General features: G+C 20.6%; 5 protein-coding genes across 5 annotated transcripts; 1 reads left to right on the top strand and 4 right to left on the bottom strand.

Annotated features, from left to right (window-relative positions):
• Window positions 1–765: 765 nt before the first annotated feature.
• PY17X_1325800 (conserved Plasmodium protein, unknown function) lies at window positions 766–5436 on the top strand (the record flags this gene model as incomplete). The annotated part of the gene is made up of 3 exons (XM_022957101.1): window positions 766–1002; window positions 1125–5164; window positions 5325–5436. 3 exons carry the CDS (start codon window positions 766–768, stop codon window positions 5434–5436), a joined length of 4389 nt encoding a protein of 1462 aa, XP_022813574.1.
• Window positions 5437–5709: 273 nt separating this feature from the next.
• Window positions 5710–6242, bottom strand: PY17X_1325700 (conserved Plasmodium protein, unknown function; the record flags this gene model as incomplete). The annotated part of the gene is made up of 2 exons (XM_022957100.1): window positions 5710–5867; window positions 6065–6242. 2 exons carry the CDS (start codon window positions 6240–6242, stop codon window positions 5710–5712), a joined length of 336 nt encoding a protein of 111 aa, XP_022813573.1.
• A 293-nt stretch (window positions 6243–6535) lies between these two features.
• Window positions 6536–6712, bottom strand: PY17X_1325600 (protein PET117, putative; the record flags this gene model as incomplete). Its single annotated transcript, XM_022957099.1, has 1 exon — window positions 6536–6712. One exon carries the CDS (start codon window positions 6710–6712, stop codon window positions 6536–6538), a length of 177 nt encoding a protein of 58 aa, XP_022813572.1.
• A 1335-nt stretch (window positions 6713–8047) lies between these two features.
• Window positions 8048–9610, bottom strand: PY17X_1325500 (uncharacterized protein; the record flags this gene model as incomplete). The annotated part of the gene is made up of 1 exon (XM_723930.1): window positions 8048–9610. One exon carries the CDS (start codon window positions 9608–9610, stop codon window positions 8048–8050), a length of 1563 nt encoding a protein of 520 aa, XP_729023.1.
• Window positions 9611–11271: 1661 nt separating this feature from the next.
• Window positions 11272–21285, bottom strand: PY17X_1325400 (uncharacterized protein; the record flags this gene model as incomplete). Its single annotated transcript, XM_721111.2, has 1 exon — window positions 11272–21285. One exon carries the CDS (start codon window positions 21283–21285, stop codon window positions 11272–11274), a length of 10014 nt encoding a protein of 3337 aa, XP_726204.2.
• Between the last annotated feature and the right edge of the window lie 37 nt (window positions 21286–21322).

Below are 21322 nucleotides of genomic sequence, written 5' to 3'. Positions count from 1 at the left end.
AAGATGATAGTTATTTGTATGTATTTATTTTATATTTTTATAAAAATAATTTGGTAGTGTGAGCACAAAAACGTGCATATAATATATTATAATAGTAAATAAATAAATAAATAAAAACTCCTGCATCATATAAAACACAATTTAAAATATTTTTTTATTATTTATGCTATTAGAAACGTTTAAAAAAATTATCAGTAATTTTATTTATAATAAATGCATATGATGCATGTATAAAGCAATTGGTGTATGTTAAAAAATGGATTTTCTTATTTTCCGAAAAAGTTGAAATATGTAATGAAATGTACATATATATATAATACAATTTATTCATTTATAATCATAAAATCATTTGTTTATATATTTACTTGTACGGAATATTTATTTATTTACCTCCCGCTTTGTTTTGTGTAGTACACAAAAATAAATGTTTTTTTTAATATGCCGCAAATAACTGCAAAAATTATATAAACAATTTAGCAGCTGAGATAAAATATAAAAATATAAAAATGTTCATATACTTTTTAGTATATTTAGAGAATTAAAGTTGCCATGTTTTACACAAAATTGTTTAATATATGTAAAAGGAATTTCGCATGCACATTTTTTTAATATACACAAACTCTATGTGTTTAACAATGTTTATGTTGTAAAATTCATTGTAATAAATAGACATATAAATATAAATAAAGATATGTATATATATTTATATATATATATTGTTAAGGCAAACGAAAACAATATAATTATCTAAATTCGAATTACCACATGCTTACAATTATGTTTTTCAACAAATTATTTAAAAGCTTTAAAAAAAAAAGTTCATTAATCCTTTTCTCTATAACGATACTATATTTTTTTTACACATATGTATCATTGTTTTTGTTTATATTTAACAATGCACTGTTTTACCTATTTGTGAACATATATCTGTTTTACCTATGCTTCCACTTTGTTATAAGAGCATTGACATACCCTGGAAGTTTGCTTCTTTATTTACACAAGGTGAGACTAATAATTTTAGATATATCTATACGTATGTACTATATGGTTTTTTATTTAAAATTTTAACGACTATGTAATTTATTTATATACATGTACATTTCTTATTATTTTCTAAACTTTAGACAAACTATGATAATAAGATAGAGCTATGCAAATTTTATATGAAAGAATGTGTAAAATTATCATTTATAATAAATAATATTCGAGGAAATATTAAGAAAATATCTAAGGAAAAAGATGATCCAAATGGAAACTATAAAATAAAATTACAAAATTTATTCTCAGACAATAATTATAAGGATAACTATTTTAACTTTTTTAGTGGTCTGTATATATTTTATACTCTATATATTAGTTACTATTTGTATATAAATTTAGAAGAAAATGGAGAATTCAGTGAAGAACAATTATATTTTTATTATTATTTAAAATTATTTATGACAAAAATAAACGAAATAAATATATATATTAATAAAGATGATATAATATATCAAGAAATGGTAACTAAAATAAAAATACATGAAGATCAAAACCAATTAGCAAATGAATTTATAAAAAAAAAATCTATGCAAAGAAAAAAAAGTAGGATTGGAATAAAAAAGAAAGGAGAGACAAATTCTTTTTGGAGATTCGAATGGATTTATAAATTTCGAAACCGTGTTAATAATAAAAATGTATCCAATCCAAATGAATTGGAAGAAAAGCAAAAATTATTATCTGAATGTGATAAAACAATGAATATTAATGATTATAAGAAGAAAAAAGAAGCATATAATAGTAATGAAGATAATAACATTCCTTCTAATTATATTGATGTGAATATTTTAAGTTTGTATTATCATGAAAATTATGAAAAATCAATAAGTCATGCTAACTATATGGATTTTTTTATGGCAATAAATTTGAAAGAGCTATCGATATTATTTGAAGATTTAGCTTTTGTTTTGAATAAATTATGTGATATTTTTAAGTCTAATACATTAAGAGAAAGGATTGAAATAACAAAAATTCCAAACTTATTTAATAAATTTTCTAAAAATTATATAGCAGGAACATTAGATCTATTTAAATATGAATTAATATATAAATACTATGGAAAACAACAATATTTATATGTAAATAATATAAAAATTGATTCTATGTTTATACCTTGTAAGAAATTTTTGAATGATAATATGCAAAAATATATTAATATCAAAAAATCTGGTAAAAAAATTGATATAAATAAAGACAACTCAAATACAAGCTGCATATTTTCTAACGCATTTAATAATGAATTTTATAATTATATTTATAATAATGATTATTTATATAATATACCAATAGTATTGTATTTTAACCCAAATGGGGCATATTATGAATTAAATGCTTGTTATTCAGGAGTACTAAAATTTTATTTAGAAAATAATATTAATGTTTTTGTATATAATTATAGAGGTTATAACAAATCACAAGGATACCCAAATTTAAATAGAAATAATTTAGACGCATTAAAAATCACTGAATTTTTGTTATCTAAAAATGTAAAATATTTAGGATTGCATGGAACATCAATAGGTGGCCCATTATGTTCTTATGTGTCTTATCATTTATGTAATTTTAATAAAAAAAATATGAACACTGAATTAATGGATAAATTATATAAAAATGAGATTTATATAAAGATAGCATATAAACAAATGAATAAAACAATCAAATTAATGAATAGAAAAAAAAACAAAATATTAATAAATATTTTTCTAATACCTTTTAAATGTATTATATTATTATTGCAATTTATTATGTTTTGTAAATTAAAAGTAGCAAATGCTTATATGAAAAGAAAAATAAATATAAGTAATACAAAAAGACAATTATTATTAAATAATTATGAGCAGTCAGAAAATTCCAAGATATCATTTGTGTGTGTTGATAAATCATTTTATAATTTTGAAGAAGTAGCAAGATATATGGTAGGCGAATATGCATATAACATATTACAATTTACAACATATAAACTGGACATAACAAAATATTACATGAATTCAAATATATCCAGAATTATAATATATGATAATAATGATGAAATAATTCATCATATGTCTAATGTTATTACTGGAATTTCAAAAGAAGTTTCAAAAATGTATAAACATAGTAATTACTATATAAATTCACGTAAGGAAATATGTAAAAATGAAAAAAATGAAATGGAAATTTACAAAAAACATATAGAAATGGACGAAGAACTAAAAGAGGGAAATGTAGATGATAAAAGTGATGAACTTAATAACAATATTAATGATCTAAAAAAATATAATTTACTTCCATTAAATGTTGATGATAATAATAATTTTGACAAAGAAAATAATAATGTTCACAACTTGAGTTCGGGTAACAATAATGATTATTTATTTGGTAAAAAAAACGATAAAAAAGGGAATGATAATAATAATAATAAAAAAAATATATTGAATTTTTTTAATACAAATAAAGATAAACCTACTTTTATCGAAACGATGATTATAGACGAATATGTAGATATATCATGGTGTGATAATAAATTAAAAAAAATAGATTTAAGATTATTTTTAGAAAGTTGGAAAGTATTATGTGATTGTATTTTATTTTTGAATAAATCGTCCACAACAAATAATTCATTTATTTCGATAGGTTTAGAAACATTTAAATCTATCATGTCTGTGTATAACTCAAAAGAGGATAAATTCGAACAAGCAACACGCAATGCTGCATATTGTATTTATAATAATAATATGAGTTTTATGGATAATTTTAAAAAAGTAAATTGTAATTATACCGATATAATAATGATGGAATGTATAAACAATAATAATAATTTTAAAAAAGCAAATATTTATGAACTGTTAAAAGAAAATGAAGATTATAAAATCGAAATGGAAAATCTTAATAAAATATTAAAGGATTTATATATGTCTAAAAGAAAAGAAATTGAAAAAATGCATTTTACATATAGTGGTTTTTTTATAAAGGAGGATTGTTTATATGATTATATAAATACTGAAAATCGAAACAATGAAGAACAAAATGCATTTAATATAAAGGAAGGTGATGTAATAAAATTTTTAAATGAATTTAGTGATTCAATAATTGAAATAGTAAATGCAATGAATTATAATCTAAATGCATGTGGACAATTATTTAATGAGTTAAATAAAATTTCAGAGAATGAAAAAGTATATTTTTTAAAATCATTTATATATAAAATGAAAGTTTTTGGTTCATATCCATCTCAATGTTTTGTTTCAACAAATAATACAAACTTTTGTAATTCATTTTATCAAATTCCTTTTATTTTATCTCAATATTCTGATACATACACAGATTCTGAAACCACACCTGAAGACCTGAAAGATGTCGACATATATAATTCTGATATCGATGAAACCTTTTTAAATAATATTTCAGAAGAAGAAAATAATATAAAGAAAAAAACACGTAACATAAAAATAAAAAAAAGTAAGGATATAACAATGTATAATCACAACACATTAAATAATACTCAATATATTACATTAAAAAAGTCGATATTATTACATGATTTAATTATTTGTTTGAATTATTACAAAAAATATGATAAGAGAAATTCATTCAACATATTCTATAAATTAGACAACCACACATATTTGTTAGATATAAAAGAATTATTATCATTTATAAAAAAAAATAAAATCGGTTTTAATATCAATAATGATTCTTCTTTTAACACTAGCAAAGAATTTCTTGACATATTTTCCAACGATATTGGAAAAGATCAAAATGATTCTGATTTTTCATATGAATTAGAAAAATATGTAAGTTGGATGCGATTGAATAGCAGAATGAACTTATGTAAAATATTTATTTTGTTGAGAGAAGAATTAAATAAAATGTTAAATTATTCCAAAATTTTAATGTCAGAATATAATAATATTAATCAAAATACAAATATTCATTTTATTATTTTTTTTATTTATCGCATAATAATTTTTAAAAAAATATTAACACACACATATATAGTGTATATATTCCTACAACGCTTAAATAGTTCTTTAGATATTGTATTTAATGAAGATGAAAGAAACAATGATATAGATATAAAATCATTAGAGCCTATTTCGAGTTTTAATATTTTTTACAAAGATGCCTATAAAATATATTCGCCAAAGTATAAATTTGTTTTATCCCTTTTTAGTGTTGTTTTTATTATTCGTTCACTTTTGTTAAATAATCCCAAATTTGTGAAATATTAAATTATACACTATTTCACTATATACATAACACATTTTTTTCTTTTTTTCTTTTTTTATTTTTTCCTTTTTATGCAGAACTTTAGGATTCCCCCTGATGGTAAATTGTGGACACAATGGAAGTCTAGATAAGGAAAATCTTAACTTTTTTGGAACTTGTATTAATTTTTTATTAAAAAAATATGTTTAAATTAATAAGAAAAAATATGAACAAAAATATTATTAAGTATGCAGACATTATAATTCGATGACTTAAATGAAATAATGCATGAAAAACACATTAAATATAAAATATAAAAGATATGTAAACTCCAATGAATAATATACGTCTTTTAATGAATCTTGTTTTAATTTTTTTTTATAATTTTTTTTATAATTTTTTTATAATTTTTTTTACAATTTTTTTATAATTTATTTTATAATTTTTTTTATAATTTTTTTATAATTTATTTTATAATTTATTTTAATCATTATTATTATTCCATTTTGATGACATGTAAAATATAAATAATACTATACCTACAGTGGAACTAATTGTTGTATACATGAACACGTTTTTATTTTTATTTGCTCCATTTTTAAACAACCGCTTTGTTTTTTTTAAATGTGTATAATTAAAATCTGTATAAATTAAAAATAAACAAAACATATATGAAGCACCAAATGTGTATATGTTACATATTTGTGTGTATAGAAAAAGACATATATTTTTATAATTTGGAAAATATGATAACATATTAATAAATATATTGTACGTTCATATACGCAACCATATATATATGTATAATATTTTTATTTATGTATTTTTTTTTTAATACCATTTGGTTTTATGTCCTGCTCTTTAAAGTAAATATAATGCTCCTTTTTATTAATTTTATCATTTGAATATATGTTTTGAATTTTTATATTTTTTAATATAGATGATTTATTATATGTGGAATTCCCTTCTTTGATGAAAGACTTTAATTGTTTTGCAAATGAATTTGCGTTTTTCATTTCATTAAGGATAAATATGATAGTTTCGTAATTTATATAGTTTTTTTAAACACAATATATAATGTATGTGTTTGTTAATTAAATTATAAAAAATTATTTGTTTATGATTTTATCTTCTTTGGTATGTATGTTTACATAGTAATAATTTTAATATACAAATAAAAATGGAATATAGAAATATTAAATCAGCAAACAAATAATATCCGTTTAATATCTAAAACTGCATACTCTATTATATATATTTTTTTTTGGTGATTTTTTGGCTTTTTGTTTGGCTGTTTATTTGACTTTATCTATAAATTGTCAGCTTTCCATTTTTCAAGTTTTGATTTTTGTCTTTCTAAATCCCTTAAAACACCTTCATATCTTCGCTGATAATCCCAATATTTTGACTCTTTTACATAATAGTAAATGCCAACACTTAAAAGGATAGAAGATGTTAACAATATTTTTCCGTAACGATATTTCATAATATCATATCAATAGTTTCTCTTAACTCTTAATAATATTGTAAAAATGTGTGTGCATATATGTTGTTATTTTTAATAATAATTTATTAAGATCTTCGATAGGCAAAAGTAATATAAATTCTTGCATTAACTTAACTGCTGCCATACAAGCATGGATATGTATATATATATATAATATATATAATATATGAATATTTTTTTTCACAATTCACTTAAACTCTTAAATACAGTATAGCATTAACATTAGTATGCTCATGCTTATCGTATTCCTGGTATCTTTACCAAATTATTTTTATTTTATTGTTATCTTTATATAAATAATATATGAATAAAAAATTAAATATTTTATATTTATATTCATATTTATATTTATAGCATTAATAAATTTGTACATTTTATGTATCGACGAGCACTGTTCAAGGTGCCAAAATATATGGGCACTAAGGAAAACATCATTATATCCATACGTATATTATATATTATATATTATATATTATATATATATGTGTGCCCTTTTTATTTTATATTTCGTTAAGAATAAATAACTTTAAGATTAACCTTGGTCCTTATAAATATATAATTTGCTCAAAATAATTAAAAAAATAATGTTTTTCTTTTTAATCTTTAATATATCATTGAAAATTTAGATATATGAAGATGGAAGTAAAAGAAAAAAAAACATCGTTGCAATGTTCTCTCTATAAATATTTTAGAAATTCGTTTAATTATGGTCTTAGAAAATTTAAAAATTAATATATTATGATTAGTACATTAAAATAGTTTTAATTTATCATGTTAAAATAAAATGTTTAATTTCTTCATAAAAAATATAAAATGAAAAGGTGGAAATTATCAAAGAAAAAACATCCATACAAATATATGAATATATTTAATTAAAATACAGCATATAACAAAGATAATGCAGTAAAATAAAAGCACATAAAGTTGACAAAGGGAATTATACAACTAACACATATAATGGCTAGAATACGCACAGATATACAACCATATATATCAATGTGTAATGCCTTAAACGCAAATAATCATGGAGAAATTATGAACAATCCGATCATGCAATTTTCTGCTATATGAATATATTATTGATTCAACTTTACTACTATATATATAAATGTATAATATTTTATAGAATAGAAACGTTCATTTTTTTTAGTTAGATAAAAAAAAATATAGTTTGTCGTACCATTTTACGAACATATTATATACGGGTGTAGAAGGTATTTGCAATACAATGCAATTTTTCCCTTTTTCACAATTTAGCTTTTATCATTATTCAGTATTAATTATTTTTTCATTAAATTTTTTTTTTCTGCATGTTTATAAAAGTGGAAAGAAAACGTCTATACCAATTCCACAAAAAATATCGTCTCCCAATTTATTTCTTTTAATCCTTATATAACCACCTTCTCCCCAAGCTGAACTCCATGAATTTCTAATGATCCAGTAATACAAAAAGTCATCATCGTTCTCTTTGATATTTTCTTTATATTTTTTTATCAAATTGCTATCTACATTAGTATGACTATCCTCAAATGCTAAGCTCTTTTTAACTTTACCATATCCTACTAATAAAACAGAATGATTTAACTCCGGAGAACATGGTCCCTCAAATATACCACCCGAATATAAAACAAATTCATCGGATACACCAACATTAACAGTTATTGGACCTACTTCATTTAAGGCCATAATTAATTCATATGGATATGCGTTACCAATTTTTTTTAATCTACCTTTATACCCACATCTATAACTTAAACAGAAAAAATCATCATGAGCTTTGTATTCATATTGATCGCCAAAGCATACTCCATTATTAAGAAAATATAAAAATGACAAAAATGGATGACCCCCATCACATCCAAAATTGTCACTAGAACAATCAACAACTTGTTGTTCACTAAAACTTATAGGTAATATAGCATATTTTTTTGCAAAAAGAGCTTCATAATTTGCTACACTAGCAAATGCCCAGCAAGATCCACACATACCTTGATCCTTTGGAGGAAGTAATATATCCCATTCTCTATAATCTCGATGTTCTGGATAACTTAATACATCTTCTTTTGGTTTAATTTTATTATCATCTAAGTGTGTTTTTAGTGGTACTACATGTTTGGTTTTTAAATCGTGTGAAATAGGTAATAATTTTTTAAAATAATTATCAAATTCTTCCTTAGAAAAATCACTAAATTGGTTTACTTTTTGTACATATGTAATACCATTTTTACCTACCATTTCATTGTGTTTTTTAACTTTCATATAAGTTGTTTTAAAGTTTTCAAATCTTTTTAATTGTTCATCTATATTTTTATATTCTTTATTGTATTCTTTCATATATTTGAAAAATTTTGATGCATATTTTATATTATCATGCATGGTTTCAAGTTTTTGACTAAGTATGTTTGTTTGATCAATATTTTCATTACTACGATTTTTATTTGATTCATTATTATTAATATCAAAGCTATCAATTTTATTAGAATTACTTTTATTTTTTAAATATTTATGTAACATTAATAGCAATTCTTGTTCACCATCTTCATCATCTCCATTTATATTGTCATTTTTTTCGTATCCATATTCATTATCTTCATTTATTTTTGTTTTATATTTTTTCAAAATTTCTTTTAAATGTGCTATTTCTTTATTCATTAAGCTTGTTTCCTCGATTGCTGATAAAGTACTACTATTTATGTCATTTACATTTGTTTGGTTTTTAAAATATACTACAACAATAAAAAATAATGCAAATGTTGTAATTGCATATGTACATATTTTTATAGTCTTCTTGTGATTTCTGTTTAAATATTTGCTATTCTCATTCAAGCTTTCGACACCACTTGTGGCAAAGTTTACTCGTCTTATATCGTTTACCATCTTGCCCAAAAGGAATAAAAACTTTCTTATGTTTGTGTATGAATTTTATAAATAAATATATATATAATAAAATATCATTTAAAAAATTTATTTCGTTACGAAATTTTTTTACTATAAAAAAAAATTAATAATGATAATGGTAATAAAAAAATTAGAAAAATAGTTATAACAATAACGATGTTTAGGTTATTCAATATACAATCGTTAATGCATTAACCCTACGGATATATGTGTATCTATATATATATAATATATAATATGTATATATATATATATATATATATATATATATTATTTAAACGTGATAAAATTATATTTTCCCATATTTAATAAATGAGATAATATGGAGCAAGTAAAACAAATATATGAGTATATAAATGCAATAATATATTAAAAAAAGGAAAATATTGTATATACCAATATTCCTAAATCATGCAACATAAAAAATGATTTGCATTGCTTTTTTTGAATTAAACATTTTCTCTTTTATTAAAAAAAATTAATAAATTTATTATATACGGTAATAAAGATAATATTGTATATATTTTTATATAGAGAAGAAGACTGTAATCTTTGAAGTTTTTTTAAACAATTCTTTAATATAAAAAAAAATAAAAAAAATATATAAAATTATATATAGATTACGTATATGGGTACATAAACGTTTTTTCGATAATTGGGAAAATTATAATATCGTATAAAAACGAAAAAATGAAACCGTTATATTTGGTACAAATTAAAGCAGTATAAAAAATTATAATCCTTAAATCTCATAGCCTAGAACGCCATATTATAATTATAATTAATTTAAAAAAGGGCAAAAATAAGTATACAATATAAAAGGAAATCAAAATTAGATATCTCTTTTAAGGAAATATAATATATTTGCATATATATTATATTTTATCGTGTTTTATATATAATATTTATATATGAAAATATCAAACGTGAAGCTATTTTTATAAATTATATTTATGGGAATGTGAATACCCACTATATATTATAAAACAATGCTTTGTAATTTTACATCAAGAAAAATATAATATGCGTAAAATAATTATTATTCATTTCCTGCATAAAACCAAAAAATATCACTTTTATTTTCCCTTTTTAAAAATTAAAAAAAATATATATAATTTATTGAATAATAAAATAATTACCATTAATAGTATTTAAAAAGCAACCCTAAATAAATTTAAAAAATAAATATATTTAAAATTAACAAAAAAAAATATGCTTCATTTGATGTAGTTCGATGTTCTTATTAAAGGGAAACATCCATATTTATTGTGAAAACAAAAAAAAAAATAAACCTATGGATATACACATTAAGTAAAAAGGGAAAACATTTTAAATTAATATATAAGCACATTGCATCATGTAGAATAACTCAAAATTAGGAAAAATAATTAATTTAAAAATAAAATGAGACAGCTTAAAAAATAATTGACAAATTTTATTTAGGATTTTGCAATTATGATCAATCTCACGAGTGTATTAGCAAGTAAAGATAACTAAACATGCATAAGACACATTCGATATAAAAAGTAATTATATATAACCACAAACTTATGTTTTGATGAATTTATATAATATATTAGAAATTAATTCAATTGCAAATAAATAAAAAAAAAGTGAAATACATATTTCGCATATCGTGATTAAAGATTTATAAACGGAAACAAGTTAAACGGTATAAGGGGGCACTTTAAAAAAATATAATTTAAAACATTCTTGTAATAATCTGATTTTTTATATTCTTTTAATTTATAAAATGATTGATAATACATATATATGTTTAAATATTCATAAGTGAAATCTGTTTGGTTATTTAAATGAAATAAATATTCTTGTTTCATGTTGCGGTTTCTATCATTAGGGGGAAAATTATTTTGGATAAAATGATTATTCTGTTTATATGCAGACATATGTTTTTTTTTATTAAAATAAGATATTTTACTATAATGCTCATTTAGTAATGATAAAATTGATATAACTTTTGAATATTTTTTTTTTAAAAAATAATATCTAGCATATAATATATTAACTTTCCTGTTATTACAATAAATTTTATTTATTAAAGATAAATAAATTTTAATATTTTTCACAAGTCTATACTTTTTTTGTTCATTTTGTGTATTACTTTCAAGTTTAAAAGAGTTAAATAGCATTTCCTCGCGTGTGTATAACTTATTCATACGCTTTTTACTAGACGTCGTTTTTTTATATTTCTTTAATGTGGTCACTTCACCGTGTTTGTTATTTATTTTATTTTTTGAATCATTTGCCATTTTATTATCTTTATTAATGCAAAGTTTATCATTTTCTTTATTTTTACTTTTTGAAGCAGTGTATAAATTTTCATTTGTAGAATTGTTTATTTTTTTTTTTTTGAAAAATCCAAAATTAAATCTGAATTTTTTTTTATTATTAGTGTAGAAAGGAGTCTTTAAAACATTGCCATATATTTTATCATTAAAATAAATATAATTATTACTTACAACAATGTTAGGATTGTTAATATGCTTCGTTTTATTTTTATACAATTCGTGTTCTTTTTCAAAAAGATATATTTTTGTATATAAATTTTTTTTTTTCAACGGAAAATTTTCATTTTTCTTATTAATACAATAGACTTTATCATTTAGTTTCATCCTATTTTTGTTCATGTCATTTTTGTTATTACTGCTACTACTATTTCTAAAGCTACTATTGTGACGAATATTCTTATGGCGGGGCACGCCAAGAATACTTAGATATATTGAACTGCTCTTATAGACATTTTTTTTTTTGCATTTTGAATATAAGTAAAAAAGATACAAGCATTTAAGACACATAAATTGTTGTGTCAAATTATAGAAAAAAGTTATATTTTCATAATTGTAATAATTGTTATTATTATTTAAGTTAAGATAAAATTTAATATACGTTTCAATTATATTAAATATATATATAATAACTTTTGTGTTTATTTTTAAATATATCAAAATTTCTCCAATATTTATCCACGTGATACACTCTAAGTATATACTTTTTAAATTAATTCGTTTGACAAATTTTCTCTTCATTATATTATTATTTTTATGAGGAATATAAATATTTTCTGTGCTTTTTATATTGTTCATAACTCTAGAATAATTATGTGTGTTTACATTTTCATAACTATTATTTTTACAATTTTCAGAAAAGTAATACTTATTTGATATTTTATCATTTGTTTTAGAGTAGTTAAAAAAATAATTACTGTTATTTATTTGGTTGTTTTTTACAAAATTATTATCATTATCTGTATCATGATGTAATTCGCATTTTATTTTTTTCAAATTTATATAATACATAATATTACTTAAATAAAAATATATATGTAGGTCTGAGTTTTTTCTTTTTTTTTCAACAATTTTGTGAATATAATTATATAATGTTAATATAATGGGTAAAGAACAGGGTAATAATTTTACTTTGCTAGTATCGATATACATTTTTTTATTTGTTTGGGGTGTATTTTTTTTACTTTTTTTTTTTTTTTTTTCTATTTCTACCTTTTGATCTTTTTCTTTTGTCTTGTTTTCACCTTTTTCATAATTACTATCCATATAATTTATATTTGCATCTAAAGTGTCAACAAAAATCTGTTGTTTTGATTTATTAGATGGTTTTTCGTCTTCTTTATTTTCTCCTTTCGTTGGTATTTTAGAGTTTTTTGTTTCCTTCTGTTCAATATTGCTTATATTAGTGATAGTAATATTATTTTCTGTCATTTCAATATCTTTTCTTTTACTTTTATCATGTTCTATACTTGTTTCCCTTTTTTTCTTTTGGATATTTTTTCGAAGATGTTTTTTTTCGTCCTTTATAATTTTTAACGAAACTTGAATTTTATTAATTTCGTCTTTAATATTATTAGTTAAAAGTTTATTTTCAAAGTTTTTTGACCTCATTAAATTTATAGGCAAACTAATATTAGTATCCATAAGGGAATTATCACTAATTAACTCTTCTTCACCTGATAAGTTATAACTACGATATGATATATTACTACTTTCGCAGTGTTCACAATTATTAGAATTTAAATTATTTCTCTTATAGTTAATATCACTATTTTGATCATTATTAATTGTTATATTTTTTCTATTTTTTTGATGTGTTTTGGGATTTTTAAAATTTAAAAAACTATAATTGGTAATAGAAATATCGTTGTCTTTGTAGGCATAATTTTGAATTGTTGATTCTTCATATTCGCTATAAACTGAACTACTTGATGATCTCATTTTATCATCTTCTAGTATTTTATTTAACAATGAATAATCTAGTTTTGAGTTTATATAATTATTTTTTTTATTTCTTTTTGGCTTTTCCCAAAAAAAAAATATATCATGAAATCCAAAAAAATTAATCATATAATGCACATATAAATAAAAGAAAAATATATTATCTGAAAAATAATTAATTGCTTTTGATATATACAAAAAGCAGTCTATTTTAAATGTTTTTTCCCCATAACAATTCATATTAAGTTTATATGATGAACAATTTGTATTTTGGTCGTTTTCATTGTATTGGTTCCTTTTATTAGTGTCTTCTATATTTTTACTGGATTTTTGTTCTTTTTTAATGCTATCATAAAATCTTTGAGATTCTTCAGGAATAGTATATTTTTTTACATCATTTGTTTTATCTATTTTATTAGGAATATGTAAACTGTTACTTAGTATAATTTCTTTGGATTTATCACAATCATTTTTAGGGGAATTTACACACCCCATTATATTCGAAATATAACATAAGTTATTCATATAATTTTCTTTCTTATTATTTATATCAAACACATCATTCGTATTAGTAATAGATTTGTAAAAATGTGGTGAATTTAATTTTAAATCAGTAAATAGTGATATATATTTTTTTTTATAATTATCAAAAATAGAAGAATCTATATCTTCATGAGTGTTTTTGTGTGTAACATATTTTATATTATTTTCTTTACTATGCGTATCATATTTGAAAGATTTATTTGATATATTTTTTATATTTTCAGTTTTATTTTGTTTAATTAATTTGCTGTTAAAAGTGTCATCACAATATATATTTCTACAACTGTTTACTACTATGGTTAATAACCAAAAAGGAAATGAATAAGCATTATCAAAATTTTTTAATAAAAATTTTTTACAAATATATTTACATTTTTCAATTTTTAAACTATATAAATAAATAATACAAAGATAATAATAACTTAGTAAATTATCATAATCAGTTTTAATACTTTTTATAATATATTTATAACTTAAGTGTAATAATTCTTTATAATCATTTTTTACAATATTATTTACATTTATTTCTTTATCTATTAAATCTTCTTCATATATTAAATTTATTTCTTTTATGTTATCATAGTAATAATTCGTATTTATTTGTTTTAACAAGGAAATTGCTATAATATAGAACAATTTGCTTCCTCTTAATTTATTTATATCAATTTTGTATTTATATTGAGGTTCATTATAAGCATTATTTTTTGATAAAGTTTTATTATATTTAGTAGACGTTGTATTTTTTGAAAGTGGAACAGTTGTAGTATTGTGTTCATTGAAATTAATATTTTCACACGAATTATATCTATCTATTTTTTTATCACTTTGCAATTCTTTTTTTATCTCAAAATCTTGACCATTCATATAAGAATATCCACAATAATCTCTGTCTAATTTTGTTTTATTTTCTTTGAAATCATATTGATTATTATTGCACATATTTATAGAATTTGTAGTCATATTTCTTTCTTTTATTTTTTTACAGGATGTTTCCAAATTAAACGATTCGTTGTATGATAAATTTTCAGGGGTATTATTTTCTCTGATGTTGTTATCGTTGATATCATTAATGTATTTTTTTTCAACGTTTATCCATTTTGGGGAATATATATTGTTCCTTTTCTTAACCTGCTTTTTCTCCTTATAATAAATAAAAAAATTAAATTTGTGTGCATTTTTTATAAAAAAAAATAAATATTTTAATCCATTTTGCACACATATATGTGAATTAGCTAAAGAATTGAAATTCACTTTTAACTCAAAAAAAATATCAAAAAATGTGGAAAATCTAAAAGATTTTATATCACTTAATTTTTCATAAAGAGTTTTATTTGAATTAAAAGGAAAATAATCATGTGCATTATTTTTGTCGTTTATAAAATTAGTACTATAAGTATTAATTATGTAATCTTGAAAAAATATATCTTCGTTTTTCATATAGAAAAGGATGTTTGTTTTTTTTTTTTTTTCTTCAGCCTTACAAAAGTTATTTCTTTCCCCAATTCCCTCATTTTGTGTTTTATCAAATTCATAATTTCTCGTGAACATATCATATTCGTTATCTGTATCATACTTACTATTACCGTTAATATAATATCCCCTTTCGTTGTGGTTTATTCTTGTGTAGTCTGGTCCTTTTTGCTTATTTATCAATTTGCAATGTATTTGATTAATATATCTTAAAATTGATATAGAAGTGTTATAATTCGAATACATATAATTTAACAATGCCAAACGTTGATATAATGAAAATAACAAATAAGTATTATATCGAGTGAAAAATGCTAATGTTATAATAGTTTCATATTTTTTTATGAGAAAATATTTTGATTTGTTGTGATATATTTTTTTTAATTCACATACATCTAATTCATAATAATCATCAAAAAGAAATGAATTTTCAATAACTGTCTTTGTTTCAATCGATAATGTACTTTTGCAATCCCGTATTTGTTGTATCGTTTCTTTAATATTATACATATTAAGATAATAAATATTTTCATTAGGGTCTTGATTATATTTTAAAGATATTTTTTTTTTTTGACTTTTTAAATTACTTTTATTAAATAATGTATTTTTGGGTGTTTCGTTTTTTTCGTTTTCATTAAACATGGAATATTTTTGAATATATGCTGACTCATTTTTAATAATATTATTTAAAGTATTTATTCTGTAATATTTGTGTTTATTATTTTTTGTTTCTTCCCAATTTTGATCATATATATTTGGCTCTTCTAAATTCTTTTCAATATTTTTTCCTTTTTTTTGTGATTTTAAGCTTAAAAAATTTACTTTTTTCACATTATTGAAAAGATTTGAAATGTTGTAAATGTTAGAAATACTTGAATATTCTCTTCTCTTTCTGGTATTATTAATCAGTTTTTTGCGCCTATAGATCCAATGTTTTATATATGTTCTCTTATCATTTACATTCCCTTTATGATATATAATACTTTCATCAAAAACAAGGGGTATGGTATTTAATCGAAATTTGTCTACTTGCGTAAATGTAGTACCATACATATTTTTATAGCATTTTATGTATGCACATGAAGAATTAATATTGGTAATATAAGGTAAAATTAAATAAGATAATGCTTCTGTTATTAAAAATAGAAAATATATATGCTCATATTTTTCTATATTAATCTTCATTTGGTGTATAGTGTGTTCCTTTTTATAGAAATCTCTCAAAAAATTTATAATTTTATTACTATAAAATTTTTTGTTATTAAATAATAAATAATAAATTTGTGTGTAATTTTTTTTTTTTTTTGTAAACATATTAATATATTCTTCATCAGTTTTTAATAATAATGATTTATGGTTTTTTATTTCTGAATCTGTTTCGGAATGTTGTCCTGTTTGTGTTTTATAATTATCATTTATTTCATTTTTAACATTTACTTTAATTGATGTGTTTTGGCCAAATATTGAATTATATGCTTTGTTTTCTGTTTTTTTAATTTTTTTAATGTATGTTCCCTTTATATATTTTTTATATGAATCAATTTCATTTCCTATATCATTTTTGGTTTTTGAGATCAAGTTAAAAAAATTGTATCTCAGTTTTTGCTTTTTTTTTAACACATTTTTAAAATTTAAATATTCATTTATGTCCTTTTTATGTGTATTTCCATATATATATTCATCTAAAATATACAAATATAAAAAGTTGTAAACCATAATTTTTAGCTCATTGTTACTAAAATTAAAAAAAGTTTGCAGATTCTGGTTTTTGAAATTATTCATATCATCAGATTCACTTTTATTTAGTCTATTTTTTTTTTTTTTTTTTTTTAAAATATTATCAATAAAATTATCACTTTTCCTTCCATCATATTTTACACTAATTTTACTAGGGTTATTCATATTACTCATATTTTTATTGAAGAAAATATTATCATAAGAATTATGTAAAAAATTTTCGTCGCTTTGTCCAATTAACATTATTTTACTGGTATCTTTTACTGAACAAAGAAAAGAATTTTTATAATTATAATTAGAAAATGCACTAACTTGAATAGGTGAATTTAATTTGTTTATATTTGTATATGAATTATTAGAATATCTTATTTTTTCACCAAGAGCATTATCAGATCTGCTATTATAGCATTGATCATTAATATCCAGAATATTATTATCATCATTATATATATTTTTTTTTATCTCCATTTTATGAAAATCATTGTCTTTTTTATTGTTAGCATTTATATAATATGTATAGATATTTTCTTTTTTATCATCTTCTGTATTTTCGATTTTTTTCATGTAATAATTGGAAATAGATTTATCCACATGTATAGCATCCTTACTAACTATTCCATCGTTTATTGCGTCTAAATTCTGGTTATCATGATTTTCACTTATATTATTGTTATTTTCACAAAAGGAACCTTTATCTATCTTATCAGAACAAATATCACAATCATTCCTATTGATGTCCTTTGTATTATTGTCTCCTTTTTCGATACACAAACTTTCATTTAGGTTTTTATCTGTAGTTATAGTAATTTTATAGCCATCTTCATTTTGTATTTCATGATTTGTTTTGTTAGATTCATTCAGTGTATTGTTATAAAAATAATGGATGTCTTTTTTATATTCTAACTGATTTGATTGAAAAGATTTTAATATTTCATTTTTGGAAAGATTATAAAATATCTTAAAAAATAAAGATTTTATCGATATATCACCATTTAAATAATCTGTATCATTATGATAAACATTTATATGATTGTGAAAAAAAATTATTCTTTTTAGTACATACATATTTTTTTCATATGTATAAATATTAAAATCATAGGATTTTATAATTTTATCCATATATAAATAATAAATTATATTTTTTAAATTATAATTGTTTTGATAAAATGTGTATTTTATTTCAATATAATTAATTATATTTAAAAAATTATAAATATACTTTTTTATTCCATTAAATATATACTTACAATTAAAAAATATAGAATTGTGTATTATGCTTTTATAAATTATATTATTTATATCATTTGAATTTGAAGAACTTAATGAATTCCCCAAAAATGAATAATCTTTATGACAACTTGAATAAAAATATTTTTCATAATATTCATTTAGAAAATAAAAATTATTGTTATTTCTTGCTTCTTCCAAAAAATTGTTAAATGAAGATATCATAATATTATTGTGCATTTTTAGTGTTTCACAATTACAACTATATTCATCTAGATACATTTTATTACTATCATTATATTTTTTATATTCCTCATTGCTGTTATCAACCTTATTTCCCTTAATATTGGCATTTATCTCTTGGATTTTATTTCCATTTTTGAAAATTATATCTTCATTGATGATGTCTTTTCTATACATATCTCCATTTTTTGTGTTTTGCATGCTATCTATGGCCAGATTATCATTTTTTGTTTTCTTGTTTTTTATATTTTTTTCATCTATCATTCCTTCATTTGAGCCATTAATTACCAAATTTTTCCTTTTGGAAGTTTTATTTATATTAGTTTTTTTCCCAAAAATGTTTTCTTTGGTTATTAGATCAAAACTTTCAGTATGAATTTCATTACTATCCATAGAGGTTATGTTAAATGATGCTAATTTGTTTGCTTTATGATTTTTATTAAAATAAATTCTCTTCTTTTGGTAGTTTTCAAAAATGTAATAAAGAAACAAATATACATTTCTATATATATATATCGAAAGGTTTATAAAATTCAATTTACTAAATATAAGAGCCATTATTAGCATACCTTCAATAATGTGAATTTGTTTAAAGTAAGAAAAATATATTAAGACATCAAAAAAATAATTATAAAATTTAAAATTTTTATCTTTTGTCTTTAGTAATTTTTTTAATATTTTGTCTTTTTTATATAAATTTGTTTTGTCATCACACTCTGTACTATTTATAATATATCTTAATTTTTTTATACTACATATTTTATCTTCTAAACTATTATCTTTTATAATATTTGCAAGGTTTTCTAACGAAATTTCGCAGTGTTTAATTTTTAAAAATAATAAATATTCATCTAAAGTTAAATATTCTTTTTTACTTTTTTTATGTATTCTTTTTTCTTTCTTCGTTACGCGTGTTTGTGTACTATTATTATTATATTTACTTTTCAAATGAACATGCTCATTTTTGTTAAACATATTTTTATTTTTAATAATTTCATTATCACTGCTTGTATCACATTCTCTTTTATAAAAAGTTTCATTTATTTCGTTAACGTCAACGTTTTTTAAATTACCATTTTTATTCGTTTGTCCATTTTTTACTAATTTTGATTCTGAATTTGCTTTTTTATTTGGTGATATTTTATTATTCTTTATTTTCAAATTTGGACTTAAACCCTTATCCTGTTTAGTATATTTGTTTAAAGAATTGTTATTATCATTGTTTGTATGAATTATTTTATTTTTATATTTTGTATTTATTTTATCATCCTCTTCAGTTTCTTCTTCTTTATTATTTTTTAAAGACAAATTAATGGTATTTTTCTCGCTTAGTATTGAATCATAATAACTATAAAATCTTTTTTTCATGCGAGATGAGATTGGGCCAGTTATTTTTGGCTTTTTTTTTTCCTTTACTTGAAAATAACTATTTAATTTTTCAATTTTCCTTTTTAAATATATATATTCAAAAAATTTAATTTTAGCGTTATGAAAATCTTTTAAATGTATATACGAAATAACAACAGATATATACAAATAATAGAGAACAGAATAAACATCAATGTATTTAATGTTTTTTTTATTTATTTCATATTTTAATTTTTTATTATTACTAAATAAATATATGTCAAAATAGCTAAAGGTTGGTAATTTTATTCTACTGTTACAAATAATTTTGTCTAATTTATCATAATCCTCACTTTTTAAAACATAATAGAAATTAACAGTCATATGTTTCTTATCGTCGCTAGATTTTCTGTCATGCACATATTTATTATTATAAAATAAAAGCCCAGTTTTTTTTTCACAATTTCTACCTTTTATATTTCTTGATAAGGTATTATCTTTTGTATAGTAATTATTTCCATATATTAATCTCTTTGCCTTTCTATTTAAATATAATATTTTTATAATATGAGAATATCGAAAACTATAATTAAAAATCGTCTTTTTATTCAAAAAACTATTCAAATAAATAATAACTACAATTTTAAAAGCTTCAAAATTATCTATCACCTCTTTATATTTATGATAATTTAGCAATCGGTTGTTATGTCGAATGTGTTTCCTTAAAATGAACCGAAGCTTATGCATATCATACTTTTTTATATCATCATTTAGAATATTTTTGTCTAATACTTTTTCCTGAGTTTTTAATTTTTCTTCTGGTATCTTATATAATGACATTTTCGTCGTATAGTGTGGTAATATAAAGTGTGCTTAT

Source organism: Plasmodium yoelii (genome assembly GCF_900002385.2).
Source record: "Plasmodium yoelii strain 17X genome assembly, chromosome: 13".
NCBI classification, from domain to species: domain Eukaryota; phylum Apicomplexa; class Aconoidasida; order Haemosporida; family Plasmodiidae; genus Plasmodium; species Plasmodium yoelii.
Note: the sequence above shows the minus strand (reverse complement) of the source record. Positions and strands in the feature narration are given on the sequence as shown.